The sequence below is a fragment of the Cynocephalus volans genome, chromosome X, assembly GCF_027409185.1.
Source record: "Cynocephalus volans isolate mCynVol1 chromosome X, mCynVol1.pri, whole genome shotgun sequence".
NCBI lineage: Eukaryota > Metazoa > Chordata > Mammalia > Dermoptera > Cynocephalidae > Cynocephalus > Cynocephalus volans.
This window is the reverse complement of record NC_084478.1, coordinates 30,574,729-30,594,224: the sequence shown is the minus strand read 5'-3', so window position 1 is coordinate 30,594,224 and position 19,496 is coordinate 30,574,729. Positions and strand designations below refer to the sequence as shown.

The window sequence follows — 19,496 nt, the reverse complement described above, 5'->3', positions numbered from 1 at the left end:
GATTCATCTAAGATATGACATCATCCTTAGAGTTGGATTCACAACAAGAAAATAAAGTACATATCTCACAGTACTTTTAGGAGGTGGACATAGTACCAATCAGACAAATACCATGTAACAACTCAGAAAAGATTGTAATCACTACTTTAACAGAGCTGTAACTATAGTTGGTCCTTGTTCTATTTGGTTCACAATTAACCTTTTAAAAGAAGAGTATGGGAGAAAAATATCAAGCAACTGGCTCTAGTCATGATGTAAAAGAAGATAAAATAAAATTCAAAGAAACTCAAGCAACTTTTTGCACAGGTAAGTAAAAGGGAGTAAGTCATATAAATTATAGGCTTTCAGTATGAAAAGGAATCCTAAGGATCATTTTGTCCAAACCCCTCATTTTACATAAGAAAACTAAGAAACTAGGGCACAGCAAAGCAAAATAGCTTACCTACTTTAGTGAGCAGCTTTACCAAGACAACACAGATCTCCTAATTATAAATGACTGGATACCAAAAGTAGTAAAATATTTTCAAGAAAAAAGAAGGACCAAAGGATGAGCTATTAATACATGGTTCATACTTGAATTACTACCAGAATCAATCTCTCTTTTGATCACTTATCCATTTATCAAATTTTACTGAATGATTAATATGAGCAAGGCATAGTGCTCATTTTTTAAAAACGGACTCCAGACAATACAGAGTGATCCATTCCTACCAATTCTTCAAGATATAGTTCAAAATCACCACTTCTATGATTCCTTCTCTGATTTCCCTTGGCAGCATTTACTGTTCTTTTCTTTGTCCATCCATGCAAATTACACTACCTGTTTTCACAGATGAATCCCTACTTGCTGTCCACTCCTCAAGGGCAGCAATCTAGTTTATTTTAAAAATTCTTCCAATACCTAGCACTATGCCTGGAATACAGCAGACATTAAGCAGAGGCTTGTTAAATGAACAAATGAATAAGTGAATGATTGAATCAATGTACAAATAGATGAAAGTGATCAATCAGGGCAAAAGTATAGTTTGCAGTGTTTTACTGCGTATAAAGTGGTTAAATAGTTCACGATATGCATTTAACTGATATTTTTGTTCCCCTATGACTCTCCTATTTAATACCAAATGTGAAGCCGCTACAGTAATCTGACTGCAATGTATATTATGTTTCACCTTTCACAAGAAACCAAGAGATAAAGGGGGCGGAGGAGGGTGAAATCAATAAGTGATTAAAGTAGTAAGTGAATTAGATGAAGAAAATGTTTAGTTTTAAAAAGAAAATGCTGGTAAAATGTTGAGGTCAATAATAACTTGAGATTAAACTAATTCCACCTCAGTCTTCTTTAAAGGAACACAGCATAAACATGCGATTTATCAAAATCTCTAAAAGAAAAAAATAATAAATTCAAAGCTCAGTAACTGCTTATGTAAGAGCAGAATGGAAATCTGGAATATCCAAATGCAGGAATAATAATTTATTATGCTATTCAATTCTATCATACTGATCATGTTAATGTCCAACACGATCACTTCATATTTTTCTCTCTGTAGCATAGCTATAGTTCTCTATAGCATAGCCTTTCACATTTATTGGCTTATTTGATCTTTACAGCCTAGTGAGGTATGTGGTACAGAAGGAAACCGAAGCAATGGGAGGTTAAGTGACTTGCCAAAAATTACACCCATTAAGATACAGAACTGGTGGTAAGACCTAGGCCTAGGGACTTCTGACCCACGGCTTACAGTGGTTCTCAAACTTGAGCATGTCCCCAGAATCACTTGTTAAAATAGAATCTCTTATTAAGAAACAGGCTGGTATCCAGAATTTCAGATTCACTAGGTCTGGGGTTGAGGCTTATAATTTGCATATCTAGCAAGTTCCCAAGGGAGGCAGGCTCACTATAAAAATCATTCAGCTGCTCCATGTTGCCCCTCCACTGAATTAAGCTGAATTACACTGCAAATATTCAGAAAGCTTGACTTAACTGATGTTTCTTTCTCATGAGTTAAGTTTCTTAAAATAAATAAACTATTTGACAGATCAAAGTGGATTATTTTAGACGTCATAATAACTTATCACGAACCAGAAAATGCTTAACAAAGACTAATCTCTGGCTGTAAACAGAAAACACCTGATTTACTTTGATAACTGTTCTAAACTAAATAAAATGACTGAAATTATAACAAAGCCAGCACCTCCTAACTCAGTATGTCTTTTTAGTTCTATCTCTTATCTGTTCACGTCCTCAGAAGTCAACTCAATCATGTTAATATATAAGTTGTTCAACAATAAAATGGAAAAACACATACCCAAATTTGAAATGTTGCAATACTTACATTTTCTGTTGTTCCGGTAATTACATGGAGGCCATCATATGTTGATTTAATATACATACCCTAAGAAAAAGATGGAATCAGAAAAAAAAAAATGAAGCAACTGGAATATTTTCAAGTACATTATAACTTCATTTACAAAACAAAACAAAACAAAACAAAACCCCCCAAAAATTACTCTATCAAATTAAAATTGCCCCATGTCCTAGGGATGAATCCATGATTGAATAATGCTGTCTTTAAACTGGTGAGAAATTACTATCCGAACGTTCTGGTTTCTAAAGTTTGTCAGAAGAAGCCTATACTCAACTTAAATAACTGCTTGATAAGTGAATTGCCTATGAGACTTATAAGACACAACATGGTAATTCAACATTCTGAAGAAAGAAAATACCTCACTTCCCCCCAAATCCACACCTTATATTATGTGTTAAAAAAAGTTACAGGGGAAAACCCAAATATTGGTATGTTATTAACTTATTATACTTGATACAAATACACAATAAAAAGTAGGTTGCAACAGAGACACTTCAACTATAACTAACTAGATCCAGAAGAGTGATGAAATACTTATACGAACTCTGATGTCCTGTTATTTTGTAGTATCCTGTATTTTCACCTTTATTTCTTGTTGATGAAGTTTTAATAATTATATCAAATCATCTCTACATTAGTAATTAAAAGGTAATGTATGGCAATATCTTCCTCCAATAAAGAGGGCCAGATTCTATTTTCCATTTAAATAAAGGCATCTTAGAAAATGTTTCATTAAAGTTTAAAAATTATCCAGAAATCCTGAAATTGTGCAAGCTATCAGAGCAAATGAATATTTTAAATTATGGATAGTGATAGGACTTTAAAGAAAAAAAATCACAATAAAGGATTCAGATTTTAAATATCAAATAATTTGTAAGAAAAAAATAGATGATTCAATGAATGGCTTTTTTTCTCATTTAAGGAAGATTCTGTTACTTTAAACTCTCTTTGGGGGAAAAATTACTTGAATTTTATCTACAAAATTGCTTTGCATTTCAACATTTTATGAAGGAGAAATAAAGTATTTTCCAGACAATGAAAAGCTAAGGGAATTCATCAACACTAGACCTGCCTTACAAGAAATGCTAAAGGGAGTTCTTCAGTTCAAAAGAAAACAGCATTAAGGAGTAAAAAGAAAACATTTGAAGGCACATAACTTGTTAGTAAAGTAAGTTCACATACAACCTCAGAATATTCCAATGTGGTAAGGGTGATGAATAACTGCTTACATCCTTAGTATAAAGACTAAAGGACAAACTTAACAAGACAACAACAAATACAACAACTGTATAAGAGATAGGCAATTGTAAAAGATGAAACTTGAAACAACAAACTGTCAAAAAGTGTGTGGGGGGGAAGAAGATATAACAACCACAATTACTTGAAGTTGATACGACAAGCAAACAGAAAGGACATTGTTGAGGGGGAGGGGGGCGGGGGGAGGGAGGGAGGTTTTGGTGATGGGGAACAATAATCAGCCACAATGTATATCGACAAAATAAAATTAAAAAAAAAAAAAGTGTGTGTGGGGGAGGGGGGGAGATGACGTCTAAATGTATAGTAGGCTTTGTTTTTTCTTTTTTCTTAGATATCAAAGTTAAGTTGTTACTACTTAAAATAATTTTTTATAACTATAACATGTTTTTTGTAAGCCCCATGGTAACCATAACACAAAAACTTAGAAAAGTCATACCAAAAAAACCCAGCAAGAAATAAAAACATAAATCTAGAGAAAACCATTCAACCACAAAGGAAGACAATAAGATCGGGAAAAAAAGGAAAAAAGGCTCTACAAAACAATCAGAAAAAAATAGCAAAATGGCAATAACAAGTCCCTGTATATCAATAATCACCCTAAATGTAAATGAATTAACTGTCCCAATTTAAAGACACAGAGTGGTTGAATGGAATATAAAACAAGAACCAACAATATACTACCTGTAAGAAACTCACTTAACTGATAAAAACACATACTGGCTGAAAGTGAAGGGGTAGAAGGAGATATTTCATGCAAATGGAAACCATAAAAGGGCAGGAGTAGCTACACTTATATCAGACAAAATAGACTTTAAGCAAAGGAAAGTAAAGAAAAGATAAGGAAGGTCATTATATAATGTTAAAGGGATCAATTCAACAAGAGGATATAACATTTCTAAATATATATGCACCCAACTCCAGAGCACCCAGTTATATAAAGCAATTACTATTAGAACTAATGGAAGAGATAGACTCCAACACCATAACAGTTGGGGAGTTTAATACCCCATTTTCAGCAAGGGACAGATTATCCAGGCAGAAAATTAACAAGGAAACATCAGAATTAATCTCTAATATAGAATGACTTGACCTAAGAGACACTGATAGAGCATTTCATCCAACAGCTGCAGAATACACATTCTTCTCAGCAGCACATGGAACATTCTCTAGAATAGACCATATGTTAGGATTCAAAACAAGTTTCAACAAATTTAAAAAAATCAAAATCATATCAACTACCTTGTCCAACCACAATGGAATAAAACCAGAAATCAACAACAAAAGGGACACTAGAAACTGTATGAATATATGGAAATTAAACAATATGCTCCTAAACAGTGAATGGGTCAAAGAAGAAATCAAGAAGGAAATTTAAAAATTTCTAGAGACAGATGAAAATCTAAACACAACATACCAGACCCTAGGGGATACAGCAAAAGCATTTCTAAGAACGAATTTCATAGCAATAAATGCCTACATTAAAAAAGAATGACTCCAAATAAACAACCTAATGTTACACATCAAGGAGGCAAAAAAGCAAGACCAAACCCAAAATCAGTAGAAGGAGAGAAATAACAAAGATCAGAGCACAGATAATTGAATCAGAGATTAAATGCAATACAGTGAATGGTCAATGAAACAAAGAGTTGGTTCTTCAAAAAAGATAAACAAAATTGATAAAACCTTTAGCTAGACCAACGAAGATAAAAAGGGAGAAGACTCAAATAAAATTAGAAATAAAAAAGGTTATGTTACAACTGATACCACAGACATACAAAGGATAAGAGACTACTATGAACAACTATATGTGAACAAAGTGGAAAACCTAGAAGACATGGATAAACTCCTGGACACATACAACTTGCCAAAGTTGGATCATGAAGAACTAGAAAACCTAAACAGACCAGTAACAAGTAACGAGACCAAAGCAGTAATGAAAAGTCTTTCAACAAAGAAAATCTCAGGAATAGATGGCTTTACTGCTGAATTAAACCAAACATTTAAAGAATAATTCATACCGATTCTTCTCAAACTCTTCCAAAAAACTAAAGAGGAGAGAATACTTCCAAACTCATTCTAAGAGGCCAGCATTACCTTCATGCTAAAACCAAAAAAGGACACAACAGAAAAAGAAAACTACAGGCCAATATCTCTAATGAACAAAGATGTGAAAACCCCCAGCAAAATACTAGCAAACAGAATCTAGCAACACATTAAAAAGAGCATACACCATGATCAAGTGGGATTCATTACAGGGATGCAAGGATGATTCAACATATGCAAATGTCACACATCACATCAACAGAATGAAGGACCAAAACCATATGATCATTTCAACAAATGCATAAAAAACATTTGAAAAAATCCAACACCTCTTCATGATAAAAACACTCACACATAAGGTACAGAAGGAATGTACCTCAACACAGTAAAGGCCATAGACAAAACCCACAGCTAATATCACACTGAATGGATAAAAATTTGAGGCTTTTCCTCTAAGATCTGGAACAAAACAAAGAAGCCCAGTTTCCCCACTCTTATTCAGTAAAGTACTAGAAGTTCTAGCCAGTGCAATAAGGCAACAGAAAGCAATAAGGAGCATTCAAGTCAGAAAGGAGGAAGTTAAACTATCCCTATTTGCTGATGACATGATCCTATATATAGAAAATCATAGACTCCACCAAAAAATCACTAGAAACAATAAATGAATTCAGTATAGTGGCAGGATACAAAATCAACACACAAAAATCAATAACCTTCCTACACACCAATAATGAAATAGCCAAAGAAGAAATCAAGAAAGTAATTCCATTCACAGCAGCTACCCAAATCATGCAATACCTAGGAATATATTTAACTAAGAAGGTGAGAGACCTCTATAATGAAAACTATAAAACACTGGTGAAAAAATTGAAGAGGACACAAATAGGAAGATATCATATATTCATGGGTTAGAATAATTAGCATTACCAAAATGTCCGTATTACACAAAGCAATTTACACATTTAACACAATTTTTATCAAAATACCAATGACATTCTTCACAAAAATAGAAAAAAACAATCTTAAAATTTGTATGGAACCTCAAAAGACCCTGTATAACTAAAAGCAATCTTGAACAAAAAATACAAAGTTGAAGACATCCCACTTCTTGACTTCAAAATATACTACAAAACTACAGTAACCAAAAAAGCATGGTACTAGCATAAGAACAGACATATTGACCAATGGAATATAATACAGAGCCCTGAAATGAACCCACACGTTTATAGCCAACTGATTTTCCACAAAGGTACCAAAAATATACAATGGGGTAACGTCAGCCTCTTCAACAAATGGTGCTGGGAAAACTGGATATCCACATGCAGAAACTGAAATTAGACCCCTATTTCTCACCATACACAAAAATCAACTAAAATGGACCAAAGACCTAAACTTAAGACCTGCAACTATGAAACTACCAGAAGAAAACACAGGGGAAACCACAGTTACTTGAAGTTGATATGACAAGCAAACAGAAAGGACATTGTTGGGGGGGAGGGGGGGAGGGAGGAGGGAGGGAGGTTTTGGTGATGGGGAGCAATAATCAGCCACAATGTATATCGACAAAATAAAATCTAAAAAATAAATAAATAAATAAATAAATAAAATAAAATAAAATAAATAAAAAATAAAGAAAAAAGAAAAAAGAAAACACAGGGGAAACATTACACAAAATGGGAGTAGGCAGTGCTTTTTTTGAGAGAGACTACAAAGACACAGGCAAAATAAAGCAAAAATACATAAATGGGATTATATCAAACTAAAAAGCTTCTGCACAGCAAGGGTCAACAAAGTGAAGAGACACATATAGAATGGGAGAAAGTGTTTGCAAACTACCCATTAGACAAGGGGCTTATATCCAGAATATACAAGGAACTTAAATGATTCAACAGCAAAAAACCAACCCAATCAAAAAATGGGCAGGGCCGGCCCGTGGCACACTTGGGAGAGTGCAGCGCTTGGGAGTGCAGCGGCGCGCTCACTGGCTGAGCGCGGTGCGGGCGAAACCATGCCAAGGGTTGCGATCCCCTTACCGGTCACAAAAGGACAAAAAAAAAAAAAAAAAAAAAAAAAAAATATGGGCAAAGAACCTGAACAGACATTTCTTAAAAGAATGCTTACAAATAGCCAATAAGCACATGAAAAAATACTCAACATCACTAATCATCAGGGAAATGCAAATTAAAACCACAATGAGGTACCATCTCACTCCAGTTAGAATGGGTATTATCAACAAGACAAAAAGATAACAAATGCTGGCTAGGATGCAGAGAAAAAGGAACTCTCTTACATTGCTGGTATGAGTGTAAATTGATACAGCCACTGTGGACAGTATGGAGGTTTCTCAGTGAACGAAAAATAGATGTACCCTAGGACCCAGCTATCCCACTACTGGGTATACCTAAAGAAAATGAGATGTATATATCAAAAAGACATCTGCACTCTCATGTTCATTGCAGTGCTATTCACAATAGCCGAGACAGAATCAGCCTAAATGTCCATCAACAGATGAATGGATAAAAAAACTGTGGTTCATATACATAACAGAATACTACTCAGCTACAAAAGTGATATCCTATCATTTGCAGCAACATGGATGAAACTGGAAATCATCATGTTAAGTGAAGTAAGTCAGGCACAGAAAGACAAATACCACATGATATTACTTATAGGTGGAATTTGAAAAAAAAAGTGGTTCACATAGTAGAGAATAGAATAATGGTTACAAGAGTACCAAAGGGCAGGGGAGGAGGAGGAAAAGCAGTGAACTACTGGGTACAAAACTATGCTATCTACCCTAAGTGAATCACTGTGCAGTATATGCATATACTGAAACAACATATTGAGCCCCCAAAATATGTACAAATAAATGCTAAAATATTTTTAAAATATTGATTTCTTAAATAAAAAATTTAATTTTAATTAAGTTCAAATCTGAAATGTAAGAGATTTAACAATAACCAACAATACCATTTCAGAAAAAGGATACATTTAGCACTTATGTGAAGCATATGATTACAATAATAGTAATTTCCCATACCTTTATGTTAATTATATAGTTAGATATCTGAATATACATGTATTTTCACAGAAGATAAGAGATTAAAAAAAAAAGAAGCAGTAAAGTTCATTGTATAGAACTATTGAAAAATTACTGGGTAAGTTCTAATTCCAAAAAGTGATTTCAGTCATGTCATCTGTCTAAAATGTTACCAGTTCCAAAAATGGCTGAGTCTGGATCTTTAATGTGAAACAAAATGACTGCAATTTAAAAACATGATAATTTTCTAGTGTCTTAAATGAAAGTTCATCACTTTATATAAAATAAATAACTAACTTCAACAAAAATACAAACAGAAATTAATTAACAAATTGGCCAGTATTTCTTTGCTACGACCATGTGGTAATATTCAAACTTATACTGGTGAAAGGTATATAATGAACTTATTTTTGAAGTTAATATTTGTCCCATTATTTATCGGAAGGTAAATATAATGGTATTATTATAGAACTTAGAAGACAAGATCTTTGCAATCATTCCCTCCCCCACCAGGAATTAACAAGATTACAACAAATTAATAATGAATCTTAAAATATATTTGTAAGAGCCAGACACTAAATTTCATTTTAGCTTTTTTTACAAAGAAGAACTGTGAGACGATAAAGTGGAAAAAAGACAGTGAAAAAAACAATAAATATTGCTTGAACATACCAAACAATCATCATCCATCATAATCTATCACCTCATCACTAATTATCTATTTGGTATAATGTGCCAGGGACTGTTTTAAGTGTCTTACATTTATTTCACAATATCCTATGTGGTGGAAACTATCATTACCTCTGTTTTAGAGATAAAGAAACTGAGGTACAGAAAAGCTGAGGAATCTGCCCAAGGTAGTGAAGCCTGGTTTCAAGCCCAGGTAGTCCGACTCCAGAGTCCACATTCTCAACCACTAGGCTCCTGATTTATGGATTTATTAACAGTTATGAGAGTTTTACACCTTCACTTTTCTTATTAGAGCATAATACTTGGCACCTGTAGATATGAGGGTACTTCGAAAGTTCTTGGAAAATAGAACTGAAAGATAATATGAATCCAGGAGTTTTTTGAAATACCCTCATTCTGTATTAAAGTCGAACATTCACTGTTTAACATCTATTCTAAAAGACTAAGACTACTTTAGTATACATGTTGTATGAGAAATGTGGTTTAAAAGAATAACTGAGTTGGATATTTTACAAATTTATTTCAATCACCCATCTCTTCTGACAACTGTAAGTAGAATTTGATTTCTCTCCACATTTCTTTCAACACTGTGCATTACTAATGATGAATTAAAGGTGTCTGACAAGAATTCTAATTGATTCCATAAACAATTAGGTCATAGAGAAAGTCTAGTATCTTCAGTAAAATGTTTAGAAAAAGACTATAGTTATCAAGGTAATAAAAAATCATGAAATAATCTAGTTATGATTCTGGAAATAATATTTGTGTGTAATTATTACATATATTAGTAATTTAATGACTGACAATTGTAAGCTAAAGCAAGTATCTAGGAGTTATAGGAAGAGGATCTCATCATAATGTTATATAATTTACATAAAAGCTAATTTTTTGAGATGGATAAAAATTTTTTTAAATGCTTAAACAAAGATGGATCTAGATACGTACATAGATTTCAATTCTAGAAACTTTTCATAATCATGAGCAATAGGATAGAAATAAAGTACATTTTTAAAATGCCACAAGAATGAAGATATTTTGTTTTATGTAGCATTTTCATTTCTAACCTCAATAAACCTTTTGTCGTGACTATGTTTAATAATCAAAGTTGATTTCATCCTTTTTATCTCCCTCTGGTAGTACTAATGAGAAAAATGGCCAAAAGTCAGGGGCCAAAATAAAGAGAAGAAACAAGTTACTTGGATGAGTTTCTAATTAATCATCTTCTGAAAAACAAATAGTCTACAGAAACACATTTGATTACATGTTCACCTCTGAGAAAGGGCCAAACAGTAATTTAAATGGCTCCTTTTCTGGAACTGAGACAAATATGGCCTTCCATTTCACCAAAACCTTCATTCCTCCTTTTTTCTTTTTCTTTTTTAAAAACCAATTAATTAATTCCGGATGACTTGAACATCCTTCTCTCTCTTGCTCAGCTTGCCAAAATGATATTTGCTCTGGTTAATCAACAGAAGCCAAGGAAACCTCACAGTCAAATTGGTGGATAAGGCATATCTGGAGACCGTCCAAGTACCTAAATAGAAAAAGACCCTCTGAAGCCCAGAGGCTTCCCCAAGGATGCCCCCCAGCCCCTTCCTCTCTATTCAATTCATCTCTTGGCTCCAATCCAGTTTTGATATATTCCAATGGTTCTCATTTTCTTTCAATTTTCTGCTAATTATTGTTGTTTAAAAGCATTTTAGAAGCATGTTTCATACACACACATATATTCGTATACATAGTTGCATATGTATGTATATACTCATATATGTATATTAATAAGGAAAAAAGCCACATAAGAAGTTAAATTTGCATAAAGATATTTAAGAATGTATTGTTTAATTCTGATTATTAATGCTAAATTTCAAGATTTCTATTTTCCAAAATATCATTAATTGGTAATTTCATCTATGGGGGGAAATTAGAAACACTGTAGCACCAAACTAACATGTAATAGTTGTATAGTAGGCAAGATATTCTCCAACCAGTTTCTTAATTTTTGTTTCTCCTCATCGATATCAATTTTATATGTATGCTTTCTTTCTACAGGCTTATTAATGTTTTTTTTAAAAAGCTCTCCCTTAGGTTAAATTTAAGACTAACATACTTTCTGATCAGGTGAACAAAATATAGAAGATAATTATCTTTATTATTACATAATAAAGAAATGCATCTCATTGATGTTAGCCTAGTGTTGGCAATATTCACTTGCTTACTCACTCTTAAAAGAATGTGAGTTATAAAGAATACTGGTTTTGTTTAACTTACCCACTCTAGGGGAAGGAAGAATTATTAAAATCAGAACAAACCAAAGTAAAACAAACAAAATAACGTTGTGGTGCTCATTATAAAACTCTTAACTTAAACTTCTTTTAAGCCTAAGGAACTTTGGAGGTGGGGGGGGGGGTGAAAGAATGCAATCAAAGCTAAATGATTACCAAATTAAACAGGATAATTCAGAAAACACCATTTTCAATTCTCCTTTATTTTCATTTATCTTTATAAAACTTATCACGACAAACACCCACTATCTTAATTCCTCCAGGAAAGAAATACCAAAACATTCAGTGTTTGTTGAAATTTATAGATTCCTACATTCAGAGGCTGCTTTGCCCACATCATTAGCCGTCTGCTGATGAATGGTGATTTTAACATGGTATCTCTTACCAGCCCTTCACTTGGTTTGATATTTGCCAGCTGAATCACTTCGAGGTGAGCAGACTGAGAAACCAGAGGATCTGATGACAAGGATATGATGTGGTCACAGACTCCAGAAAGAGTTTTACACTGGAAGCGAAAAAAGAAAAATAATTATGGTAAACATGTTGTAAGTAATATACAAATCACCTTTTGTTATAATTTTTTCACAAGAAAAAATAAAAGGAACAGTAGAAGAAAGTAATCGACATTTTATTCTGTGAAATCTGTATAAAAAAGGTATTTAGGTGAAAAAATACACATACATACACATCACACATATTCTAAATTATGTATATAAGAACTATATACCAAAATATTCATGAAAGTTATGGTTATGTTGTATTTCTATTATTTGATTCAACATACCAAAAATAAAATGATTGTTTCTAAATAATCTTAATAATCTGAGAACCCCTTGATAACCATCAGACTTAATTGAATTAAATAATATCAAAAATCTTGATGTCTTTTACTTCATGATTGGAGAAGTTAAAAAAAAAAAATTGGCCAAGGTCCAGGAAAGACAAAATCTCCCAAATCTGCTTGGTGAACTCTTTCTACTTATGTGTCTAGATTTTCCTGCTTAATGTTACCTTTGTAAAAAGTTTGCCACCTCCTTGAGGCAAAGTTTGGCACACTCCCAGAATTTTATGAACAGTCCGAAATTGTATGATAAATATGTTTTCCTGAACTCCTCTGAGGAAGGGACCATGTCCTATTCACCTATGACTTCTTCTCTTTCTCCCCCCAGCACCACCTACTGACCACAGCAGGTAGGCAGATATTAGCACATATAAGGCACTCAATAAATATTAGTTGAATGAACTGAAGAGCAAATGTGCTTTAACAATTAGAGTGGCTTGACTGGGGAAAGAAAGCTAGTGCTTTTAGGATAAATCTTTTCACACTGATAGAGAATAATGGATTAAAAATGTATGTTACATCCATAATGGTATGGTTAATGCTTAGACATGGCAAAATTATGAAGAAAGTAGAATATGAGTGATGAAGCTTGGAATATACTGGCCTAGAATATGCTTGCCCTCAGATGCTTCACAGACTCTCATTGTACTTTCTGAAGCCTGGTTTCCATCACTTGAGATGTTTTTTTGGCCCTTACTGTAGGAGGAGCTATTATTTTGCAGCAATTAAGGTGTTATCTTCTCTCCATCTCCAACTTGTTACATTTGCTCTGTGACCATTACATTAGTCTACTGTAAGGGAGACAGTTCCCTCTGCCTGGTCAGGATAATAAGAACTCTCCTCTTTTTCACTACATACCGTCCTTTGTCCATGCCATTGGTATGTGTTAGGCCAAGCTTCTTCACACCACAGAAGCCACCAGGCTAAATTTCACTCCTTAATCACAGTCGTGCTTTTTGCATCTGCTTCTCAAGGCTACACTTTTATTGTGTCTATCAGCCCCTAAAGACAGACATTAGCTTCATGATACCAATACCCATGGAAAGAACACAGGCTTCATATGAAGGCTGATGTAGGCAATCACCATACTGCCAATGACTTGCTGTGTGACCGTAAGCAAGTTATTTTCTATCCTTGAGGCTCAGTTTCCTCAGATGGAAAATAAAATGAGTTAATAAAGATTACTTTAGCTTACATGCTAAAACACGATAATGTATGGGAAAAAAAAGAGCCCAATATGACTCCTATCCAAAGACACTAAATAAATGTTTATTTTCTCCATGATGCTTTCTTTACCCTCAAAGGGCTCAATCCTTACTCATAGGATCAATTATCCCATTATTCTTAATTTCATGACCTTGTTGACCATCTTATAATGACCACTAACCATACAGGCCAGGCTAGCTGCATGAGATGAAAAGTTCCTATCTCTTTACTTTCTCTGATGGTCAGATCTCAGTGCTTTCAGACAAATTGAAGGTATTTACCATGAAGAGTTTCTAGGCAAAGTTTCAACAGGAAGACCATCCCCCAGAAATAGGGAATCCTACAGGGCTAACTGCATGGGAATGGGACCTGTGCAGTTACATAACGGCCTGCACTTTGGTTTTATGCTTTGCTGTTGCTGTCTTGGAATTCTTAATTGTTTCTGAACAAGGGACTTAGCATTTTCATTTTGCACTAAGTCTCACAAATCTTGTAGCCCATCCTGGTATCCCATTCTGGTTTTTTTTTTTTTTTTTTTTTAAATCCTCTTGAAAATGTTCATCAGCAGCCATGGGGAAAAAGAATGGCAGCACTTAACATAAAAATAAACAAACAAAAAACAACAACTGCCTGTATTTCAAATTGCTGCAGTTCAAACTGAATGTTTGACAGGAAGAAAAACACCTTGGCAGACTGAAATCTTTTAACTATTCCTTTCCTCCCCTATTTGGTTACATTTTTATTCTTATTTTCTCTTTATCTCAAGTGGGGGAGATAACATCGTTAATTCTAAAGAGTTTCTATATAGGATACTCAGATTGCATGCTTATCTGAAGGTAACTAAGTCAGTATGCTAAAAAGAACCCTTTGAGGTTTCTACAAATTGAAGTATATTTCAAAAGAGTCCAATGTATAAATAAGTAGTAAGGTAATGGATGTATATAAATTGAGGTAATGGCTCAATTTGTGTACATTACAACATTCAGGGTCTCGTATAACATGCTGGTAATGAGTAACAGTAGCTCTCCTATTCAGCCACTGTTATTAGCATTTAGCGGTGGGGTGGAAGGAGGAAAGGCAGAAAAAACAGACTGTAGACATTTTAGGAAAAAGGAAATACCAATTAAATCTACCATATTAAGTTGCAAAACATTTTTTCAGCCTTTTGAGTAATTTTGTTTGGCAAAAGCCTGCTATGTGTTAGGTGTTGTTGGGAATATAAAAGATGAGTAAAACATTGACTTTACCAGCAAAACTACCAGGATTTAGTAGATTAAAAGTCTTGAAAAATAATAGAAAGAATTAGAAAAGAAACTCCACTAGAATCTTGCTGCCTGTTTTAGAGATTTACAAATATTGCGGTATTTGGCACTTGACTAAATAAGCCAATTAGAAGGGGTATAAAATGGCCTTGCTTTATATGCTAATTCTATACTCATTACTGAATCATACATCAAGCCACTGCAGGAAACCACACGAAGAGTATTATAGCAAAGTTCCAGGGAAGTTATTTAACACACTCCTGTAAAATTGAATTTGGTCAATGCTGCTCACTCAGTGAAATCATGTAAGATATTACATTGTTATTTTAAAATACAATATTATCTATTACTACCTAAAAGCGTTGATGGAGTTTGGATGTGTTGTCCCCTCCAAAACTCATGTGGAAATTTGATCCCCAATGTGGCAGTATTGGAAACTGATTGAGTCATGGGGGCGGATCCCTTATGAAGTGATTAATGCTCTCTGGAGGGGGGGGGTAATAAGTGAGTTCTCGCTCTATTAGTTCCCACGAGAGCTTGTTGTTTAAAGGACCCTGGCACCTCCTCTCTCTCTCTCTCTCTTGCTTCCTCTCTCTCACTTCCTCTCACCATGTGATCTGCTTGTACCCGCCAGCTGCCTGCTGTCTTTCCGCCACGAGTAGAAGCAGCCTGAGGCCCATGCCAGATGCAGCTGTCCCAGAATCATAAGCCAAATAAACCCCTTTTCCTTATAAATTACCAAGTCTCAGATAGTTCTGTTATAGCAACACAAAACGGACTAAAACAAGTGAAATCTCGAAAAGTTTTTCCCCCCCAGTAACAGTGCAGTTTTGTTTTTTAAAAGGCAGACATAGAGAGAAATATAGCACATAGGTATTTTATAAACCATCCCATTCCTTAAGATTGTTGGAAGTGTGTGTTAACAGTAGTTTTGGGCTTTACAGACTTCTTGATTTGAGAATTATATGGACCCCAAGGGATATACAGAGAAAACAAGAAATCTTTTGCAACAAAGAGAATTGGTACCATCCAGCCTGAAGAAATGCTCCCTCTGCCCTATGCTGCCCGCCAGTGTCTTCCACTCTGGTGAGAAGAGGCTCCTTTGTGGGTTCTGGGTCTGTATTCTGAGCCATTTTACCTCTCTGCCTTTTGTTCCCAACCCTGGCACTGAGGTGCGAGCCTGCTGAGGCTCCCCTTCTCTACTATAACTATGTCCTGGATCATGTCTTGGTAACAGCTGCTCTGGGAACAACCCCATAACATGCAGTCCAGTCCCTGGGGTTGTCATTCTTCTCATCAGGCACTGGCTCTGGGAGACAGGACCTAGCAAAAGGCAATGGAAAGTCAAATGTATCAAAGAAATTCAGGGAGGTTCTGCAAAGTTCCCCTTACATGGCTCAGGTTCAATTCTTGACCTCATCATTTACTAGTTGTGTGAACTTGGCAAGTTACTTCACATCTCACTACTTCATTTCTCTAAGTGTAAAATGGGGATAACAGCGCAAACCTCATAGATAGGGTCTTTGTGAAGATGAAAGAGTGGGTTCCTACAAGGAGCTTTGTAAGTGCCTGTGGTTCTTAGATACCCCTCTGACTCTGCCTTAGCTGAAACAGGAATTTAGCCTCATCCTAGCAAGTCCCTCCTGACTTTCTGCAATGGAGGCAGGCCTTGTGTTCTCCTCCTCTTTTCTATTAATTGAAACATAATTGATTATACATATTTGTGCAGTACAGAACTGAATATCATAACTGTGTACAATATGTAATGATCAAATCAGAATAATTAGTATATTCATCATTACAAAACAATTATTCTTTGTGGCCATTAACCAATTTTTTGTTACTCCCCTACTTCAAGTAACAACAATTGTTCTCTCCTTCTGAAAATTCAACATATTATCATGATTGTTCTTTCTTTCTTTTTCTCTTTTCTCTCTCTCTCTTTTCTTTCTTATTTATTTTTCAGCTCCTGCTTATGAGTAAGGACATGCAGTATTTCTCTTTCTGTGTCTGGCTTATTTCATTTAATACATTTGTCTGCAAGCACATCCATGCTGCTGCAAATGGCAGAATTTCATTCTTTTCTATGGCTGAGTAGTATCCTATTGTGTATATGTATTACATTTTCCTTATCCAATCGTCCATCAGCAGACATTTAGATTGGTTCCAATTCTTGGCTACTGTAAATAGAGCTTCGATGAACATGGGAGTGCACGTATCCCTTCGACATGATAATTTCCATTCCTTTGGGTATATACCCAGAAGTGGGATTGTTGGATTATATGGCGGCTCTATCTGTAATTGTTTGAGAAATCTCCATACCATTTTCCACAATGGCTGTACTAATTTACAGTCCCATTAACAGTGTAGAAGAGTTCTGCTTTCTTTCTTGCATCCTCACCACCATTTGTTATTCCCTGTTTTTTTAATAATAGCTAGTCAAACTGGGGTGAGGTGATATCTCAAAGTAGTTTTGATTTGCATTGCCCTGATGATTAGTGATGCTGAGCATTTTTTTCACGTACTTGTTGGCCATTTGTATGTCTTCCTTTGAGAAATGTCTATTCAGCTCTTTTGCCCATTTTTAATTGGATTTTTATTTTTTTACTGAAAAGTTGTTTGAGTTCTTTGTACATTCTAGATATTAATCCCTTGTCGGACATATAGTTTGCAAATATTTTCTCCCATTCTGTAGGTTGTCTTTTCACTCTGTTCATTGTTCTTTTTGCTGTGTGGAAGCTTTTTAGTTTGATATAATCCCGTCTATTTTTTTTCTTTTGTTGCCTATGCTTTCAAGGTCTTATTCATAGTCTTTGCCCAGTCCTACATCCTGAAGTATTTCCCCTGTGAAGACTTACATTAGCCTCAGAACACACTCAGGCATGACCAAGTTACTTAAATATTTTTATTTTTTCCTAAATAAGTGGAGTTCTGGTCAGTTATTCTTTGGAGTGTATTGAAACAAATGAATGAAAATATCTTTAGATTAATAAATCAGAAAATTCATTTGACATAGAAAAGAACTCCAGGCTCATAAGGTTAACAAAAGGCTTTACAAAAGGAAATTTCTACTTTCCGGGTATGTGTATGTGTGTATATGTGTGTGTGTACATATATATGTGTGTGTGTGTCTATATATACATATACAATTTATATATAAAATCAATTATATATATACACACACAAGGGACCAGAGTATAAAATATAAAACAAAGATATATTAAGGAAAAGACAGATGGACATACATTTTTTTAAATGGCCACTGTGATGTGAGAGGTACAATTTAAATATGGCTTAAATGATTCAGGTTTATTATCAATAATATGGAAAACAGTAACAAAAGTTTTATTTTGATAGATATACATGTTAAAATAGTTATTGACATAAACAATATTTCAATTAAAGTAGTCTAGAGAACACAGCATGTTTTTTATTTTTTAATTTGGGTATTAGTTTAATTAAGTATTATAAGTCTTGCATCTCTGCCAATGTAGGATGAAATTTGCATTATATTTGGAGAACAAGGGAGGTTTTGTTTTTACAAACTATTACTCATTCATTGTAGTATAAGATTGCAAGAATTCTAAATGATATAAGCCTCATTCAAAAATATAGTATGCTTAGTATCTTAGTACTTGACAGATCTTTGTTGAGGTAGATGTTTTGCACTATTTTATTTTTATTTTATTTTATATTTTATTTTATTTTGTCAATATACAATGTGGTTGATTATTGTGGCCCATTACCGAAACCTCCCTCCCTCCTCCTTCCCCCCCATCCCTCCCAACAATGTCCTTTCTGTTTGCTTGTTGTATCAACTTCAAGGAATTGTGATTGCTGTGTCTTCTTCTCTCTCTCCGCCCCTGGTTTTTTTGTGTATTTATTTATTTTTAGCTCCCACAAATAAGTGAGAACATGTGATATTTCTCTTTCTGTTGCACTATTAATTAAGATGGTTCCCTAACAAGATACAAGGAGTGAACAATCATAGGTAACTTTGAAAAAGTGTAATTCAGAAACTGAATTCAAATTGGTATTTAAAAGTATTATTCTATATACAAATTCCCCAACACAGGAAGAATTTCTTGTTCATATGAGTAAAGAGAATCGAAGAAGAAAAAAAAAACATCTTTTAAAAACTAATGCAATAGAATAGAATTCCAATTTTAACCCAATGTTAAAATTATATCTATATACAGCAAAACTTAAGCATGTCAAATAGCTTCAGAAAGCAAATGTAGTTGTGAATAAATAAAGGTCATGCGAACTTCACTCCAACAAGGGCTAGAAAACTCCTATAATCCCTTTACTTTTCAAACTCTGATGGTGGGGAAAAGACACAACAAACAATTAGCAAAATGATAGGAAACCACCATCACTACCATGCCTTCATTAAGCCATTCATGCATTGAACAATCCACTGAGTATCTGCTACATAATTCAAATGCCAACCACTCAAGGACTTCAGTGCTTAGGATAGTGTTTCTGGTAACATATTTGTCCTTAACG

The 19,496-nt window shown here is 34.3% G+C and overlaps 1 protein-coding gene across 2 annotated transcripts in view; it reads right to left on the bottom strand.

Annotated features, from left to right (window-relative positions):
• Nucleotides 1-19,496, bottom strand: part of CNKSR2 (connector enhancer of kinase suppressor of Ras 2) — a 314,535-nt gene that overhangs the window by 151,200 nt on the left and 143,839 nt on the right. For both annotated transcript variants that reach the window (XM_063084016.1, XM_063084017.1), the window contains exons 6-7: nucleotides 12,064-12,183; nucleotides 2,334-2,393 (exon numbers count right to left, since the gene is read on the bottom strand). In XM_063084016.1, the coding sequence (XP_062940086.1) occupies nucleotides 2,334-2,393; nucleotides 12,064-12,183 (180 nt within the window). The remainder of the gene's footprint in view (nucleotides 1-2,333; nucleotides 2,394-12,063; nucleotides 12,184-19,496) is intronic.